Genomic DNA, 14,793 nt, shown 5'->3' with positions numbered 1-14,793 from the left:
TTCTGACCTACAATGTGAGGTATTTTCCTTACTCTTCACCACTACTGCAACTGCTGCATGTATTATTCATTTGGTGTTCATTCAATCACTGCCTTGACAACTTGAAGTGTTTTTGAAATCTTTGCTAATGTTGTCTAAAATTTTCTTAAAAGAATCTATACTTATTTGCACAATCCCATAGTACCCAACCCAGTAGGTTCCTGACTTTTTAATATTAATAACAAAGTCATTTCACAAACAATCCTAAATTGTACCTGCTAAAATAAACTGAAACTACAGCTATAGATTATGATATCCCATATACAGACAACAGTAAAACTATTTCTGGCTTTACCCTTGGTACAGTAAAAGACAAGACACTAACATCACTGTAGGTGAAAAGGAACCATCTTCACACAAAGCAGATCAATGGCTTCCTGGGACCAAAGTTAGGGACTGACTGGATAGGGGCATGAAGAAACTTTTTAGTGTGGGAAATACAGTTGATCTCTGAACAACATGGGGGTTAGGGGTGCCGATCCACAAGCAGTCAAAATCCGTGGATAACTTCTAATTCCCCCAAAATGGAACTACTAAATAGCCTACTGTTGATTGGAAGCCTTACCCATAACATAAACAGTTGATTAACACATATCTTATACATTTCATGTATTTTATACTGTATTATTATAATAAAGTAGGCTAGAAAAAAGAAAATGTTATTAAGAAAATCCTAAGGAAGAAAAATTACATTTATAGTACTGTACTGTATTTGTCAAAAAAAATTTAGCATGTAAGCAGACCCTCACAGTTTCAACCCATGTTGTTCAAGATTCAACTGTATTCTATTTCTTGATTATGGTGGTGTTTATAGGGATGGACAGATAGATAAGAAAAGACACAGAAATATGTAGATATATATACGTGTATCTGATTAGATACCTATATCTATATATTTGTCAAAACTCATCAAATAATAAAATGGATATATTTTATTGTCTGTAAATTATACATCAATAAAATCAATACAGTTTTAAAAAGCTTACTCAAGGGCAGACATTAAGAGTTCTCCATTTTTTCTGCCTCTGTATCACTCACATGTACAACATACTGCAATAAATGGTGCCTCTTAATTCAATAATGTATGGCTCCCACTGAAGTCACCAATCAAAAGTACGTATTTCTTAGATGTTAGAAACTGCTAAGACCAAATCTATTCAGACTGACTAAAAAGAAAAGGGTTTTTCAATGGCCTTACTTCACAGATTTGGCGAGCCGCATCTGTGGTGAGGCGAGCAGTGTCTGCTTGGTGAGCGGCTATTTTACAAGTTGCTTCCTGCAGGACCTCAGTTACTTCCCTTTGTGATTTGACCACCTGCTGTATGGATTCTGCATGGACCTGAAAATAAAAGGGAGTAAAAAGAGAACTTCTGTTATGTCTCAGTCTCTCCCCACCCCAAATGTTTCATGGCTCAAGTGCCTTGTAAAACAAATACTCGACGATTATCTGGATTTCATGTCTTAAAATCTAGAGTTTAGAGTCTTAAAATTACTGCTGGAGTTTAATTTTTAATTCCACCATTCACGAGCTGATGTTTCTTTAGGCAAGTAACTACTATGTACCTCAGCTTCCACTTCTCTAAATTGGGGATAAATCTTGACTAACTTAACTCACAGGATTGCTACAAGAGTCAAATAACATGAAATTAACCCATAATGGCATAATGTACTAAAGCATTATTATATCTTTTCTTTTTTACTCCTATATAATTAAAAGAACACTGAAGTGATTTCAAAGATACAAATTTAGATTTAAAGAACCCGTGCCTGCTGCAAATGTAAGTACCTGAGCTGCTTTGTTTCGGGTTTCTTCTAACTGTCTCTGACACTCTAAAGCCTCTTGTTCAGCCTTCAATTTCAAAAGGGCCAAGTCTCTTTCATGGCGTTGCTGCTGTGCCTTCAAAATAAAAAAATGATCAACTATTAATTCTAAGATACTAAACCATTTTAACACAGTGACGGTATTACCCGTAATACTATTTTCCTAACATAATATTTTTTGAAGCAACCAATTAGAAATGTAAAGACAGCAAATAGGATAGCCCTAAATCATTTATCTAAATATTTAATGACCACCTACCATGTGTTAAATAATGCAATAACATAAAAAATTTCCAAGGCATACAGGACTAAGAACTCATACCAAAAAGCTAGTTTTAAAGCAAAAGCTACAGTACCTAACTCTTTAAAAGAGATTAAAATGTCCTATGTGTAAAAATAAAGATACCAGAATTTTAGGATTCCTTTATTTTGGCTTTACAGGAGTAGTTTCATGAAAATATTGCCCCAGAAAAGGTCTCCTTCTCACCAGGATGCTTTCTTTCCACTATTTCATATAACACTATCAATCAATTTATATTTTTTCACTTCTTCTGGAATAGTGCTAAATACAGGTTTTCTAAAGGTGGAAAGGCTGTATATAAAGTTATATAATGCCCTGTACAAATCTGGAAGCCCAGAATTATAATGTATCCCTAAAATGATAGAAAAATCTCAGTACTATTTTGGATTTCAAGGTAATGGCCACTACAATGGGGCCAATTTCCCCAATCCAGTGATTTTTAACCAGGTTGTTACCAGTCCGTCCCCAGTCTCCATCAAGGAGACTTGGAAATGTCTGGGGAGTTTTTGCTGTCATGATGACTGGACAGCATTACTATTATTTATTGGGAGAAGTGCAGGAATGCTCAACTCCTTGAAAAGTATGGGAGAGTTCCACACAAAGAATGGTCTTTAAGTATTTTGGGAAGAACAAATGCAAAACAAAATTGAGAAAAAATTATTTACAACAGCAACAGGAGACATAAAAGATATAGGAATAAATTTAAAAATGTGTAAGGTCTCTATACTGAAAAATACATTGCAGAGAGAAATATTTTTAAAACCTAACAGAAACAGGTATCATGCTCACAAATTAGAAAATGACATATAAGATGTAAATTCTCTCCCCAAACTGATTGACAGATTCAATGCCAGTCATATCAAAATCAATCTAAAAATAAAAAACCAGGCTTTTTTTTGTAGAAGCTGACAAACTAATTCTAAAAGTTATATAGAAATGCAAAACCCTAGAATAGCCTTTCTCAATAGCCTTGCGAAAGAACAAAGTTGAAATAATTACACCTTGATTTCATGACTCACTCTAAAGACACAGTAAAACAGTATGGCACTGGTGTTAAGGACAGACAAATAGATCAATGGAAAAGAAGAGAGTCCAGAAATAGACCTCCATATAAGTGATTACTTAACTGTTAACAAAGGTGCCAAGGTAATTTAAGTCTTTTTTAAGAAAATGGTGACGGAACAACTGAAAATCCAGATGGAGGAAAAGATGAACTTTGGTCCCTTCTTCACACTCCATAAGTAACTAGATGGCTCACACAATTAAATATAAAAGCCAAAACTATAAAGCTTTTTAGGAAAACATAAAAGAATATCTTTGTTAAAGTATCTTAACATCTTAGGGTAAGCAAAGACTTCTTAGAAAACAAAAGGCACTACAATAAAAGAAAAAAATTAAAAACTAGATTTCATTAAAATGAAAATATTCTGCACTTAAAAAGATACAGTTTAAAAATGAAAAGACAAAAAATATTTTTTAAAAATTAACCGGCAAGCTAAGGACTGGGAAACAGTATTCGAAATATATCTAAAAAGGACTTGTTTCTACGATAAAGAACTTCTACAACAATAAAAAGAAGATATACAACCCTATTATGTGAAATAGGCAAAAAATCTGGACATTCACAAAAGATATAAGAATCGTCAATAAATAACAAAAAGATTATCAACCTCATCAGTCATAAAAGAAATGCAAATTAAAACCACAATGAGATACTATTTCATACTCACTAGAATGCCTAGAATACCAATGACAGCAAAAATGTGGAGCAACTGGGACTCTCATAGATTGCTGTATGAGTATAAGATAGTACAACTACTCTGGACAACAGTATAGCAGTTTCATATAAAGTTGAGCATATACTTCTACTTGACCCAAGCAATTACACTCATGGGTATTAAAGCAAGAAAAATGGAAACATACGCTGAATACAGAGTTGTAAAAAAATATTCATAACAGGAATATTTTAATAGTCAAAAACTGGAAACAATACAAATGTACATCAAGAGGAGAAGGGATAAACAAATTATGTTATATTGATCAATGGAATATTACTCAGCAAAAAAGTAACACGAACAATAGATACAACAACATGGATGAATCTTAAAAACATTATACCACATAAAATAAGCTAAACACAACAAAGTACAAAGTATATTTCCATTTATATGAACTTCTAGAATAGGCAAAAATAAACTGTGGTGATTAGGAATCAGAATAGTAATTGCCTCTGGGAGAGGGGATTAACTGAAAAGGTCCATGGGTGAACTGTCTGAAGTGACAGAAATGTTCTCTATTTTGATTAGGGTTGTGGTTACATTGATCAAAACTCATCAAACTGTGCACTTAAAATATGTGTATTTTATATGTAAATACTAAGGGTTTTTTTGTTATTTGTTTTTTTAAAGATAGCAACAGCAACTCCACATCAGAACACTGCTTCTACCTTTACTGGATTTTTGTTAGCTAAGGAAAAGTCCACATTATCCTGGCTTTATCAAATACCTGGTTCTCAGAAACTTTTCTTTTTGGTACAAATAAAGAATTAAAAACAAAACAATAAAAACTCAGTCATCTCTGATTTGTCAGTGAAAGAAAATATTGAGAACTGCTTGATGAGCTGATTTTTACAGTCATTTTAAAAAAATGAGGAAAATGAAATATTTGAGAGAAAATGGCTGAATTATTGTTCTGCTGCCAAATATTCTATGGTGAACTTTTTTAGTACTCTATATGACAGTTTTCCCCAGGGTTATTTATAGGTGTTGTATGGCAAGACTATTTTTTTCTACTTAGCAGGTTAAAGTTTTGTGTGCTGGTTCTGGTTTTTGACCTCATCATTGAAACTATTTTAAATAGCAAAGAAAAGAGAAAAAACACAGAAAGCTAAAGAAGAAAACTCCAAAAATACCTTTATGATCTGAGCCAGAGAAACACTCTCCTGCTGAGCAAGTGATATGCCTCTAACTCTTTCCACATCTGATAGCTGGCGCACTGACTCCTCAATGGCACTCAGGTAACTGAGTTCTGCCGCCATACGATGCTGGAGGCCAGCAGGAGAAAAGCGCTTAGAACCTGGAAGGCATAAGCAACTGGCAAATGTAAAAGAAACGACCTCTCAGATTTTTGAAATTCATTTTTCATTTTAAGAACCAAAAAGTTTGCTTTCCATTGCAGGAAAGACAGTGACTTAATTAGCACGGTGTCCATTTTCCAGGTGTGTTTTGACTCAGGCTGGCAAAAGGGGAAAAATCACCACTGTCGAATCCGTCATGCTTTTCAATATTTCTTTTCCTGCACAATTCTGAATACTTCAAAAAGTAATCACATTCACTTGATGGGATAATATTTCCCTACAGTTCGACTGAAGGAAAAGGGATTTTAAGGGACAAAAGTAGTATCTTAAATTACAAGTGCATAGATCTACTTGCCTGGTGTTGAGGCCATCTCTGTTGTTCTGCTGGCAGCAAGGTTCATATCGGTGAAAGGTGCATTAGGCTTAAATCCTGTTATAGATGGAGGCATTATTACCGAGGATTTAGATCTTTCTAATGAAGTTCCTGGAAGGTCAAACTGCAACAATTTCTGGGAACTTGGAGACAGGGGAGAAGTTGGAGTTTTCTGAGATCTTCCCTTGTCTGATGAGACACTAGAAGTTTTGTTTCATAAAGATGTTAGAGAAAGGAAAACTACTTCAAGAGCCACTAAACAATTCATAAGAACATCATGCATTACATTCTTTATTGACATTTAAAAGGCTGTGATTCAGGCATTTAATAATTCAACATAGTCACCATGTTGAATGAATGAATGAGTACGGCTCTCATTGCTAGACTTACAGTGGTGAACGAGCCAGGCACAAACACTGCCCAAAATAATAAAATAGAAAAGGAGTCTCAATTAAATTGGCACTTAACTCTTTCTTCTACAATGTACATATATAATGAATCACTTATTACAGTATGAGGCAAAACCTTCTAAAATACATAGACCTCATATAGCAATAAAATTACAGCCATATATAAAAGGTAAGGTCAAGCCTATCATATAAAAAATGTCTTAAAACGTATCTCTGAAAGAGAATAAAGTTGTCATTTTGTATTAAAGATTAAGAAATGACAAAATCCACTCTTTTGTTATTCCTCTTAACCCAAAAAGTCACAGCAAAAAATTATTTTCCTACTATCTCTAAGTACTTTATATGTACTCATTTGTTTTCATCTATCTTCTGTTATAGTTCTTTCCTGCACTTTCTAATAAGAAGTAACCTCTCATAAGCAGTCTGATTATAACTCTTAATGTATTTATTTCAATACAAGGCACATGCCTAGCCCCTGAGAAATTAGACTCATTAAATTTACTGTTTCTCATAACAAAAAGATGTTGCCACGCACTAAACATTTATTTATTGAATAAATTACTTAAAGATACTTCATAAAGTTAGCCCAGTTAACATATTTCTAACATAGTAAAACAAGTTTACTTTTAGCTTTCATAAAACCAGGAGATAGTTTTCAAAGATAGACATTTCTCTTAAATCCAGCATATAAATATTTGAATAAAAGTAGTCTTGAGAGGTACTCACTTGTTTACAGTGACCTTAATTTACTATTGATGCTTTAGAGAACTACTATTTCTAATAGTCTGACAACCTCATTTACGGAATAGAAAAAGAATTTTATTCCTTCTGTCTCTTACTAGATTTCCAAGAAAGAATTCCAACACAATATCAAAACCAAGTATTCTGCCTGAATCTCACCTTGTGGTTTTACAAACTGAATTTGAATTTGCTCTGCAAATAAGATTCACCTAGACTAGCATTTCCAAAATTATGCTTCCAATGATGTTAATAAATTTTCCAAAAAATAAAAAGGACAGAAAAGTAAAGAGCTTGGGGACAGAAAGTGAGTATAGCCAAATAAATAAATTAAAAAATAGGTTAAATATGTTTTTAAAAATCTGAACACCTCTTCATCAAAGCCTTAAATCATAGGTGAGGAAGGTGGCGGGGGAAGTCTATTCTATAGTATGGGGCATTTATCAAACTTATTTGGCTGTGGATTCTGTTTCAGAAATGTTCAACTTTGTAGATTTTGCCAAATAAATTATCATGAATATCTCTAAGGAAAGGTAAAGTTTTCTGACAAAAAAATTAAAATTCAATTTTAAACACAGCAATGATGGAATTAACGATGTAAGATTTACAACATGAAAGCATTAAAACTGATTATCTGTGACACTGTACTAGAAAAAGCAAACAGTTTTAAAAGAAAAAAATAAATCCATGTCTTCTCAGAGCTTAAATTTCCAGAAGGACAAAACTGGTGCAATAGATAAAAAGCCATGCAAAGGAATAGACACTGCATATGAAGCAACCACAAAATGTCATATATAAGCCACAGACTCAGTGTATAATACTGTATGATAATTAAAAAGAAGGACAAAAAAACAGTATGCAAGCTCTCCGTAATCATAGTAAGAGTGAGATTTCAAAATCTGCTTGAGTCATCAAATAAGTTGAGGAGAGAAAAGTTCACAGGAAGAAACAGATGAGACAAAAGGATGCTAAGTAGTTGTGTTGAAAGAGTGGATGAACACAGATGAGAAGAAATGTATAGATAAAGGAAGTGAGATAGTCTCTGGTAGCCTAGTGAAACACTTCAAATAAAGTTAAGTTCTTGGGAGTTCATCTACAGAGTAGCTGTGAGCTCACAGGGTACCCTAAGGAGAGCAGTTGCTTGGTCAAAGGATTGATTCAAGATAACAACAGTGGCAATGGCATTTAGAATAGAAAGGTGGATTGTGCTAGAGGCAAAGTATTCCTGAGAGAGGCTGTAATAGTTTAGGTGAGAGATGACCATATTTTAAAATATAAAGACCCAAACTATGAACAAAACTACCAAGTCTATTCAGAAAATACAGCAATTTATTGAATGGATTCTCTGAACATCAATGATATTATAACTTCAATTAAATATGAATTACAGGTATAAAATATACATTACCTCACAGAATGCCCAGGAAGATCCTCCAAAATGCTATCAGTGTCAAGAGTCTGCTCATAATCTTTAACAGAAAGTTTGCTACTGGTCCCAGATTTCTTTCCTTGATGAGAGCCACGTTCTGAGCCAGAGTGTACTTTCTCCTCATCAAGAAGTGAGTTCTGAACATTTCCAGTGAGTGAATCCAGCCCTATAAAGCAAATTTCTTATAAAGCTGATTCCCAATGTCAGAAGCTACTGAGAAATAATTGATATCTATATTTCAAGAAAGTAATAAAATGTACAGATCAGACTTTTTAAAAGTTATTTTTCATATATAAAATAAAGTAGTTCATCCTTCTGCTTCAGTTTAAGAATAAAGTTTCTTCCATTAACCCCCACTTGATGTTAAAAAATAAATTGTTCTTAAATAAAATGGTAAAAAATAGACAAACATATTAAGCAAGAATGAAGTACTGTTCTATCCCTATAAAAAAGTAACCTTTTGAAGACCTATAAGGATAAAATCCAGAGCTGGGAGAAAAACAGTATCAAATGCCAATGGAACGAGGCGCCTGGGTGGCTCAGTCATTAAGTGTTTGCCTTCGGCTCAGGTCATGATCCCAGGGTTCGAGGATCGAGCCCTGCATCGGGCTCCCTGCTCAACCAGGAGCCTGCTTCTCCCTCTCCCACTCCCCCTGTTGTGTTACCTCTCTCACTGTCTCTGTCAAATAAATAAATAAAATCCTTTAAAAAAAAAAAGCCAACTGAACTACATAATCATTTTTAAAAACTTTATGACAAGAACTACGTAGCCAGATTCATATAACTGCTCATATTCTCTGACTCAGAATAATCTTCCTTCTAGGTATATCTTGAGATTATTGAAATAAACAAAAATTATGCATGATATTGAATGTACAACTTTAAAATTTTTTAAATTTTGACCTCAATTTCCAACAACTGAAGAGTTGTCTAAATTACATAGATAACAGTAACTTGAACATTAGTAACTAGCACTTCGTAATTTAAAATGCACTCCACATACATTACTTTATCGCTCTTAAACATCTTATGAACTGAATACCATATGTTCAATTTACTGATGAGGTAACTAGAAATCTATGAGGCTATGTAACTTGCTAGAGGATACATGGTCACAGAGAAATAAAACATAAAAACAGGTCTCATGACTCTAAGTCTAGGGTAGCCTGATTTTATGTTTCAATAGCAACATGAGAAAAATATTTGTTACATTTTAAAAAGCAGAAAAAAGAACTGCATATATACTCTAATGACAGCAAAAAAAACTTCTAATGTAGACATATGGTTAAAGATCAAAAGAAAATGAAAAAGGAAACAATTATGCTGTACACCCATGTTCACAGCATTATTCACAGTAGCCAAAAGGTGGAAGCATTCCAAGTGTCCTTCAACAATGAATGAATACACAAAATGTGGTACTTAACATACAATGATAGATTACGCAGTCTTTTTTTTTTTTAAGATTTTATTTATTTATTTGACAGAGAAAGAGAGATCGCGAGAGCAGGAACACGAGCAGGGGGAGTGGGAGAGGGAGAAGCAGGCTTCCTGCTGAGCAGGGAGCCCGACACAGGGCTCGATCCCACGACCCTGGGATCATGACTTGAGCCGAAGGCAGACGCTTAACGACTGAGCCACCCAGGCAAGGAAGGACATTCTTTTTTTTTTTTTTTTTTTTTTTTTAAGAGAGAGAACGCACATGCACGAGTGCATGAGAAAGGTGAGGGAGGGAGGGGCAGAAGGAAAGAGAGAATCCCAAGCCAAGGCGCTGAGCATGGAGCCCAAAGCTGAGCTCGATCTCACGGTCCTGAGATCACGACGGAACTGAAGCCAAGAGTCCGATGCTTAACCAACTGAGCCACCCAGGTGCCTCGAAGGAAGGACATTCTGACACACACTACAACGTGGATGAATCTTAAAGCACATTATGCTAAAATAAGCCAATCACAAAAGGACTAAATTGTATGATCATACACTTATATGAAGTACCTAGAGTAGGCAAATCCACAGAAACACAAAGTAGACATTTGTTACCAGAGACAAGGGGGAGAGGAAAATGAGAGTTATTACCTAGAGGAAAAGAGTTTCAGCGTGGATTGCTGAACAGTTCTGGAGATGGACAATGGTGACAACTGCACAACATGAATGTACTTCATACCACCAAAATGTACCTTAGCAACAGTTAAATCGCCTAGTCAAATTCAAAGACAGAAAGTAGAATGGTGGCTACCAGGAGTACGGCAGGGACGGGGACAACAACCGAGGAATGGGAAGTCACTGTTTATTTAATGGGCCCAGAGTTTTAGTATGGGATGACAAAAAAGTTACAGAGATGGATGATGATAATGGTTGCAAACAGTGTAAAAACAACAACAACAAAAACAACAACTCAATGCCACCGAACTGGACACTTAAAATGGTTAAAATAAGGGGGAGAAGGTATTTGCAAAGGATACATTCGATAGGGAGTTAATATCCAAAATATATAAAGTACTGACTTCATATAGTGTTGTGTCAATACAACTCAACACCAAAAAAAACCCCAAATAATCTGATTTAAAAAGGGACAAAGAACCTGAATAGACATTTTTTCCAAAGAAGGCATACACATGGCCAACAGACATGTGAAAAGATGCTCAACATCAGTAATCACTGGGGCAGTGGAAATCAAAACCACAATGAGTTATCACCTCACACCTGTCAGAATGGCTAGTATCAAAAAGATAAGAAATAACAAGTGTTGGTCAGAATATGGAGGAAAGGGAAGTCCTTCTGCACTGTTGGTGGAAATGTAAATTGGAGCAACCATTGTGGAAAACAGTATGGAGGTTTCCAAAAAATAAAAAATAGAAATACCGTATATACAATCCAGTAATTCCACTACTGGGTATTTATTCAACACTAACTTGAAACACTAATTTGAAAAAATATATGCACCCCTATGTTTATTGTAGCATTATTTATAATAGCCAAAATATGGAAGCAACCTAAGCATTCATCAATAGATGAATGGATAAAGATGTGGTGTGTACACACACACACACACACACACACACACACACACACACACACACACACGGAATAGTATTCAGCCATAAAAAAGATGAGATCTTCCCATTTGTGACAACATGGGTTGACCTAGAAGGTATTACGCTATGTGAAATAAGGCAGACAGAGAAAGACAAATACCTTTTGATTTCATATGTGGGAATTTAAGAAACAAAACAATTGAACAAACAAAAAAACAAAGCAGAAACAGATCTGTAGATATAGAGAACAATCTGGTGGCTGCCTAGAGGAAGCGGGATAGGTGGATGGGCAAAATGGGTGAAGGGGGGTGGAAGGTACAGGCTTCCAGTTATGGACTAAGTCATGGGGATGAAAGGCACAGCATAGGAAAAACAGTCAATAGTATTGTAATAGCACTGTACGGTGACAGATGGCAGCTACACTTCCGGTAAGCATAGCATAATTACGGTTGTCAAGTCACTATGTTGTACATTTGTGACTAATGTAATTGTGTGTCAACTATACTTCAATTAAAAAAAAAAAGTGTTTGGGAGCACCTGGGTGGCTCAGTCGGTTAAGTGACTGCCATCGGCTCAGGTCATGATCCTGGAGTCCCGGGATCGAGTCCTGCATTGGGCTCCCTGCTCAGTAGGGGGTCTGCTTCTCCCTCTGACCCTCCCCCCTCTCATGTGCTCTCTCTCTCACTCTCTCAAATAAATAAATTCTTTAAAAAAAATAAAAAATAAATAAATGGCAAATTTTGTGTTGGGTGTATGTTACCATATAAAAAATAAACTAACAAATAAATATACTCTGTTGTAGTCACAGTAATAGGATAACAACTTTTCATTAAAATTTAGTTTAAAAAAGGAAACTGAAAAGTCATAGCATATAAAATTTTAACAATTAAAGAAATGAAAACCACCTCAAATAAGATACCATTTTTCATTATTAGATTAGCAAATATTTTTAAAATAATAATGCCTTGAGTGTTATTCAACATACACAGAAAAGGATACCCATACATTGTTTTCATGGGAGTGCAAACTGATACAACCTTCCTGGAGAACAACTTATAATATGCATGAAAATAATTTTTGATCCCCTTTGAATCAGAAATTTCATCTCATTCACAGTAATTCATCCTAGGAAGCTATGTAAAGATGTGTACCGTGAATTAGATATGCTGAATGCATTACCACAACGGGGCGGGGGGGGGGGGATGACACACAAATAATCTAAAGGATTATCAATCAGTTTGAATAGACTCTATAATCTAAAATCTATTTATAATCCCTAGACTAAAAGCAAGTTGTTAATACTGAGTATCTCTAATTTTTTCATAATAAAAATGCATGTCTTTACTCATTTAATGTTAACCTTTGAAAATACACAATTTAAAAATTGCTCTTGAGGGCGCCTGGGTGGCTCAGTTGGTTAAGCGACTGCCTTCGGCTCAGGTCATGATCCCAGAGTCCTGGGATCGAGTCCCACATCAGGCTCCCGGCTCAGCGGGGAGCCTGCTTCTCCCTCTGACCTTCTCCCCTCTCATGCTGTTTCTCTCTCTCTCTCTCTCTCAAATAAATAAATAAAATCTTTAAAAAAATAAATAAAAAAATAAAAATTGCTCTTGATTTCAAACAACCAGAATTGTAGACAATACAAAGGTCTATGCAAGAAAGAACTAAACTCCAACCAAGGGACCCATACACAAAGGAAATATGTGCCCCTACTTTAAAAGATTGCCAAACGAGGGGTGCCTGGGTGGCTCAGTCTGTTAAGCAACTGCCTTTAGCTCAGGTCATGATCCCAGGGTCTTGGGAATTGAGCCCCACATTGGTCTCCCTGCTCAGCTGAGTCTGCTTCTCTCTTTCTTCCTCTGCCTCTCCCTCGGCTCATGCTCATGCCCACGCTCTCCCTCTTTCATAAATAAATAAATAAATCTTTAAAAAATAAATAAAAGATTGCCAAATGAAAGTGTATTTATAGGTTTTAAATTACATTAAGATAAAAAAAATTTTTCTTATGGTAATTACCACTTTAATCCTTAGGTGAGACACTAAAAAAACAGGGCAAAACAATTGCAAACTAAAAGAACTGAGTATGCTCAGCATTTCCCAAAGTATGTTCAGCTGAATTCAAATGCCTTAACATGCTGGTGGAAGAAATGATTCTGTGGTTAAATAAATTTGGAAAATACTTCATACTGCAGCCTCATCCTCATCCTAAAATAAATAATGCATGTTAGTATATCAGGGGTATTGATGAATCCTGTAGAAAAGAAGCCTGTTTCACTCTAAAAGCATTTCCCAAATTTATGGAACCATGGAGCTCTTTTATACTCAGAACACTTATGAAACAGTATTTCACAAGAAAAGACAGACATTGGGAAGTGCTGGTGGAATGATGTCTAAGTCCCACCAAAAACTTTCAGAACAATCTGCAAGAGAGTCATACTAGGTTAATGATTAAGCAATAATTTCTCCCTAGCACTCTCATACTGGGAGTATAAAGTGGCATTAGCTTTCCGAGGGGTTATTTGGCAAAATGTACCCAAATTCTAAACATGACATACTCTTTGCCCCATTACCTCACTTCTAGAATTTTACCTTAAAGGAAAGAACCAGATTAATGCATAAAGATACATTTATAAGGATATTCAATGCAGCAGTGTTCCTAATGGGAAAAAGAAATAGAGTAGCCTAAATGTCTAACAATTTGCTAAATAAATTATATTAAAATAATAAAACACTGGATAGTCATTACAAGGGTCATCCATATTTACTGACAGAGAAAGAGATCTATAACCCACTGACAGAACAAAAGAGCATGTAAACAAATGTGGTCCCTTACATGTAACACTTCCTATTTACATATGCCTACAATTATCTGAAAGGATACTTACTAAAAATCTTAACATTTCACACCCATCAGAATATCTATTACTTTAAAAAAAAAAAAAGAAAGAAAAAAGTGTTAGTGTGGATGTGAAGAAGTTGGAGCCTGTGTGCATTACTGGCAGAAATGTAAACTGCCACAGCCACAATGGAAAACAGTATGACATTTCCTCAAAAAGTTAAACACAGATATACCATTTGATCCAACAAATCCCTACCTGGTGATATACACAAAAAACTTGAAAGCAGGGACTCCCAACAGTTATTTGCACACCAATGTTTGTGGCAACATATTCACAATAACCCAAAGGTGGAAACAACCAGAATGTCCATCAAATAACGGATAAACAAAATGTGGTGTACACATACAGTGGAATATTATTCAGCCTCAAAAAGGACATTCTCATGCAAGCCACCACACAGATGAAACTTGAAAACATTATGATACTAAGCCAAACTAAAGGACAAATGTTGTATGATGCCACTATGTAGCACCTAGAAGTATCTAGAGTAGTCAAATTCATAGACAGCCAAGTACAATAGTGGTTTGCAGCGGCTGCGGAATGGGAGGAAGGAAGAGTTACTGTTCAACGAATACAGAGTTTCAGTATGGGATGATGAAAAGGTTCTGGAGATGGACGGCAGTGATGGATGCACAGCAATGTGAATGTGTTTTAATGACACTGAACTATACACTTGA

At 35.2% G+C, this 14,793-nt stretch overlaps 1 protein-coding gene across 4 annotated transcripts in view; it reads right to left on the bottom strand.

Moving 5' to 3' along the window:
• CEP350 (centrosomal protein 350) overlaps positions 1-14,793 on the bottom strand; it is a 151,672-nt gene that overhangs the window by 79,564 nt on the left and 57,315 nt on the right. For all 4 annotated transcript variants that reach the window (XM_027612703.2, XM_027612706.2, XM_027612705.2 and 1 more), the window contains exons 15-19: positions 8,167-8,353; positions 5,593-5,810; positions 5,073-5,236; positions 1,826-1,936; positions 1,238-1,378 (exon numbers count right to left, since the gene is read on the bottom strand). In XM_027612703.2, coding sequence (XP_027468504.2) covers positions 1,238-1,378; positions 1,826-1,936; positions 5,073-5,236; positions 5,593-5,810; positions 8,167-8,353 — 821 coding nt within the window. The remainder of the gene's footprint in view (positions 1-1,237; positions 1,379-1,825; positions 1,937-5,072; positions 5,237-5,592; positions 5,811-8,166; positions 8,354-14,793) is intronic.

Source organism: Zalophus californianus, chromosome 10, assembly GCF_009762305.2.
Source record: "Zalophus californianus isolate mZalCal1 chromosome 10, mZalCal1.pri.v2, whole genome shotgun sequence".
NCBI lineage: Eukaryota > Metazoa > Chordata > Mammalia > Carnivora > Otariidae > Zalophus > Zalophus californianus.
The sequence above is the reverse complement of the archived record's forward strand: the minus strand, read 5'-3'. Positions and strand labels throughout refer to the sequence as shown.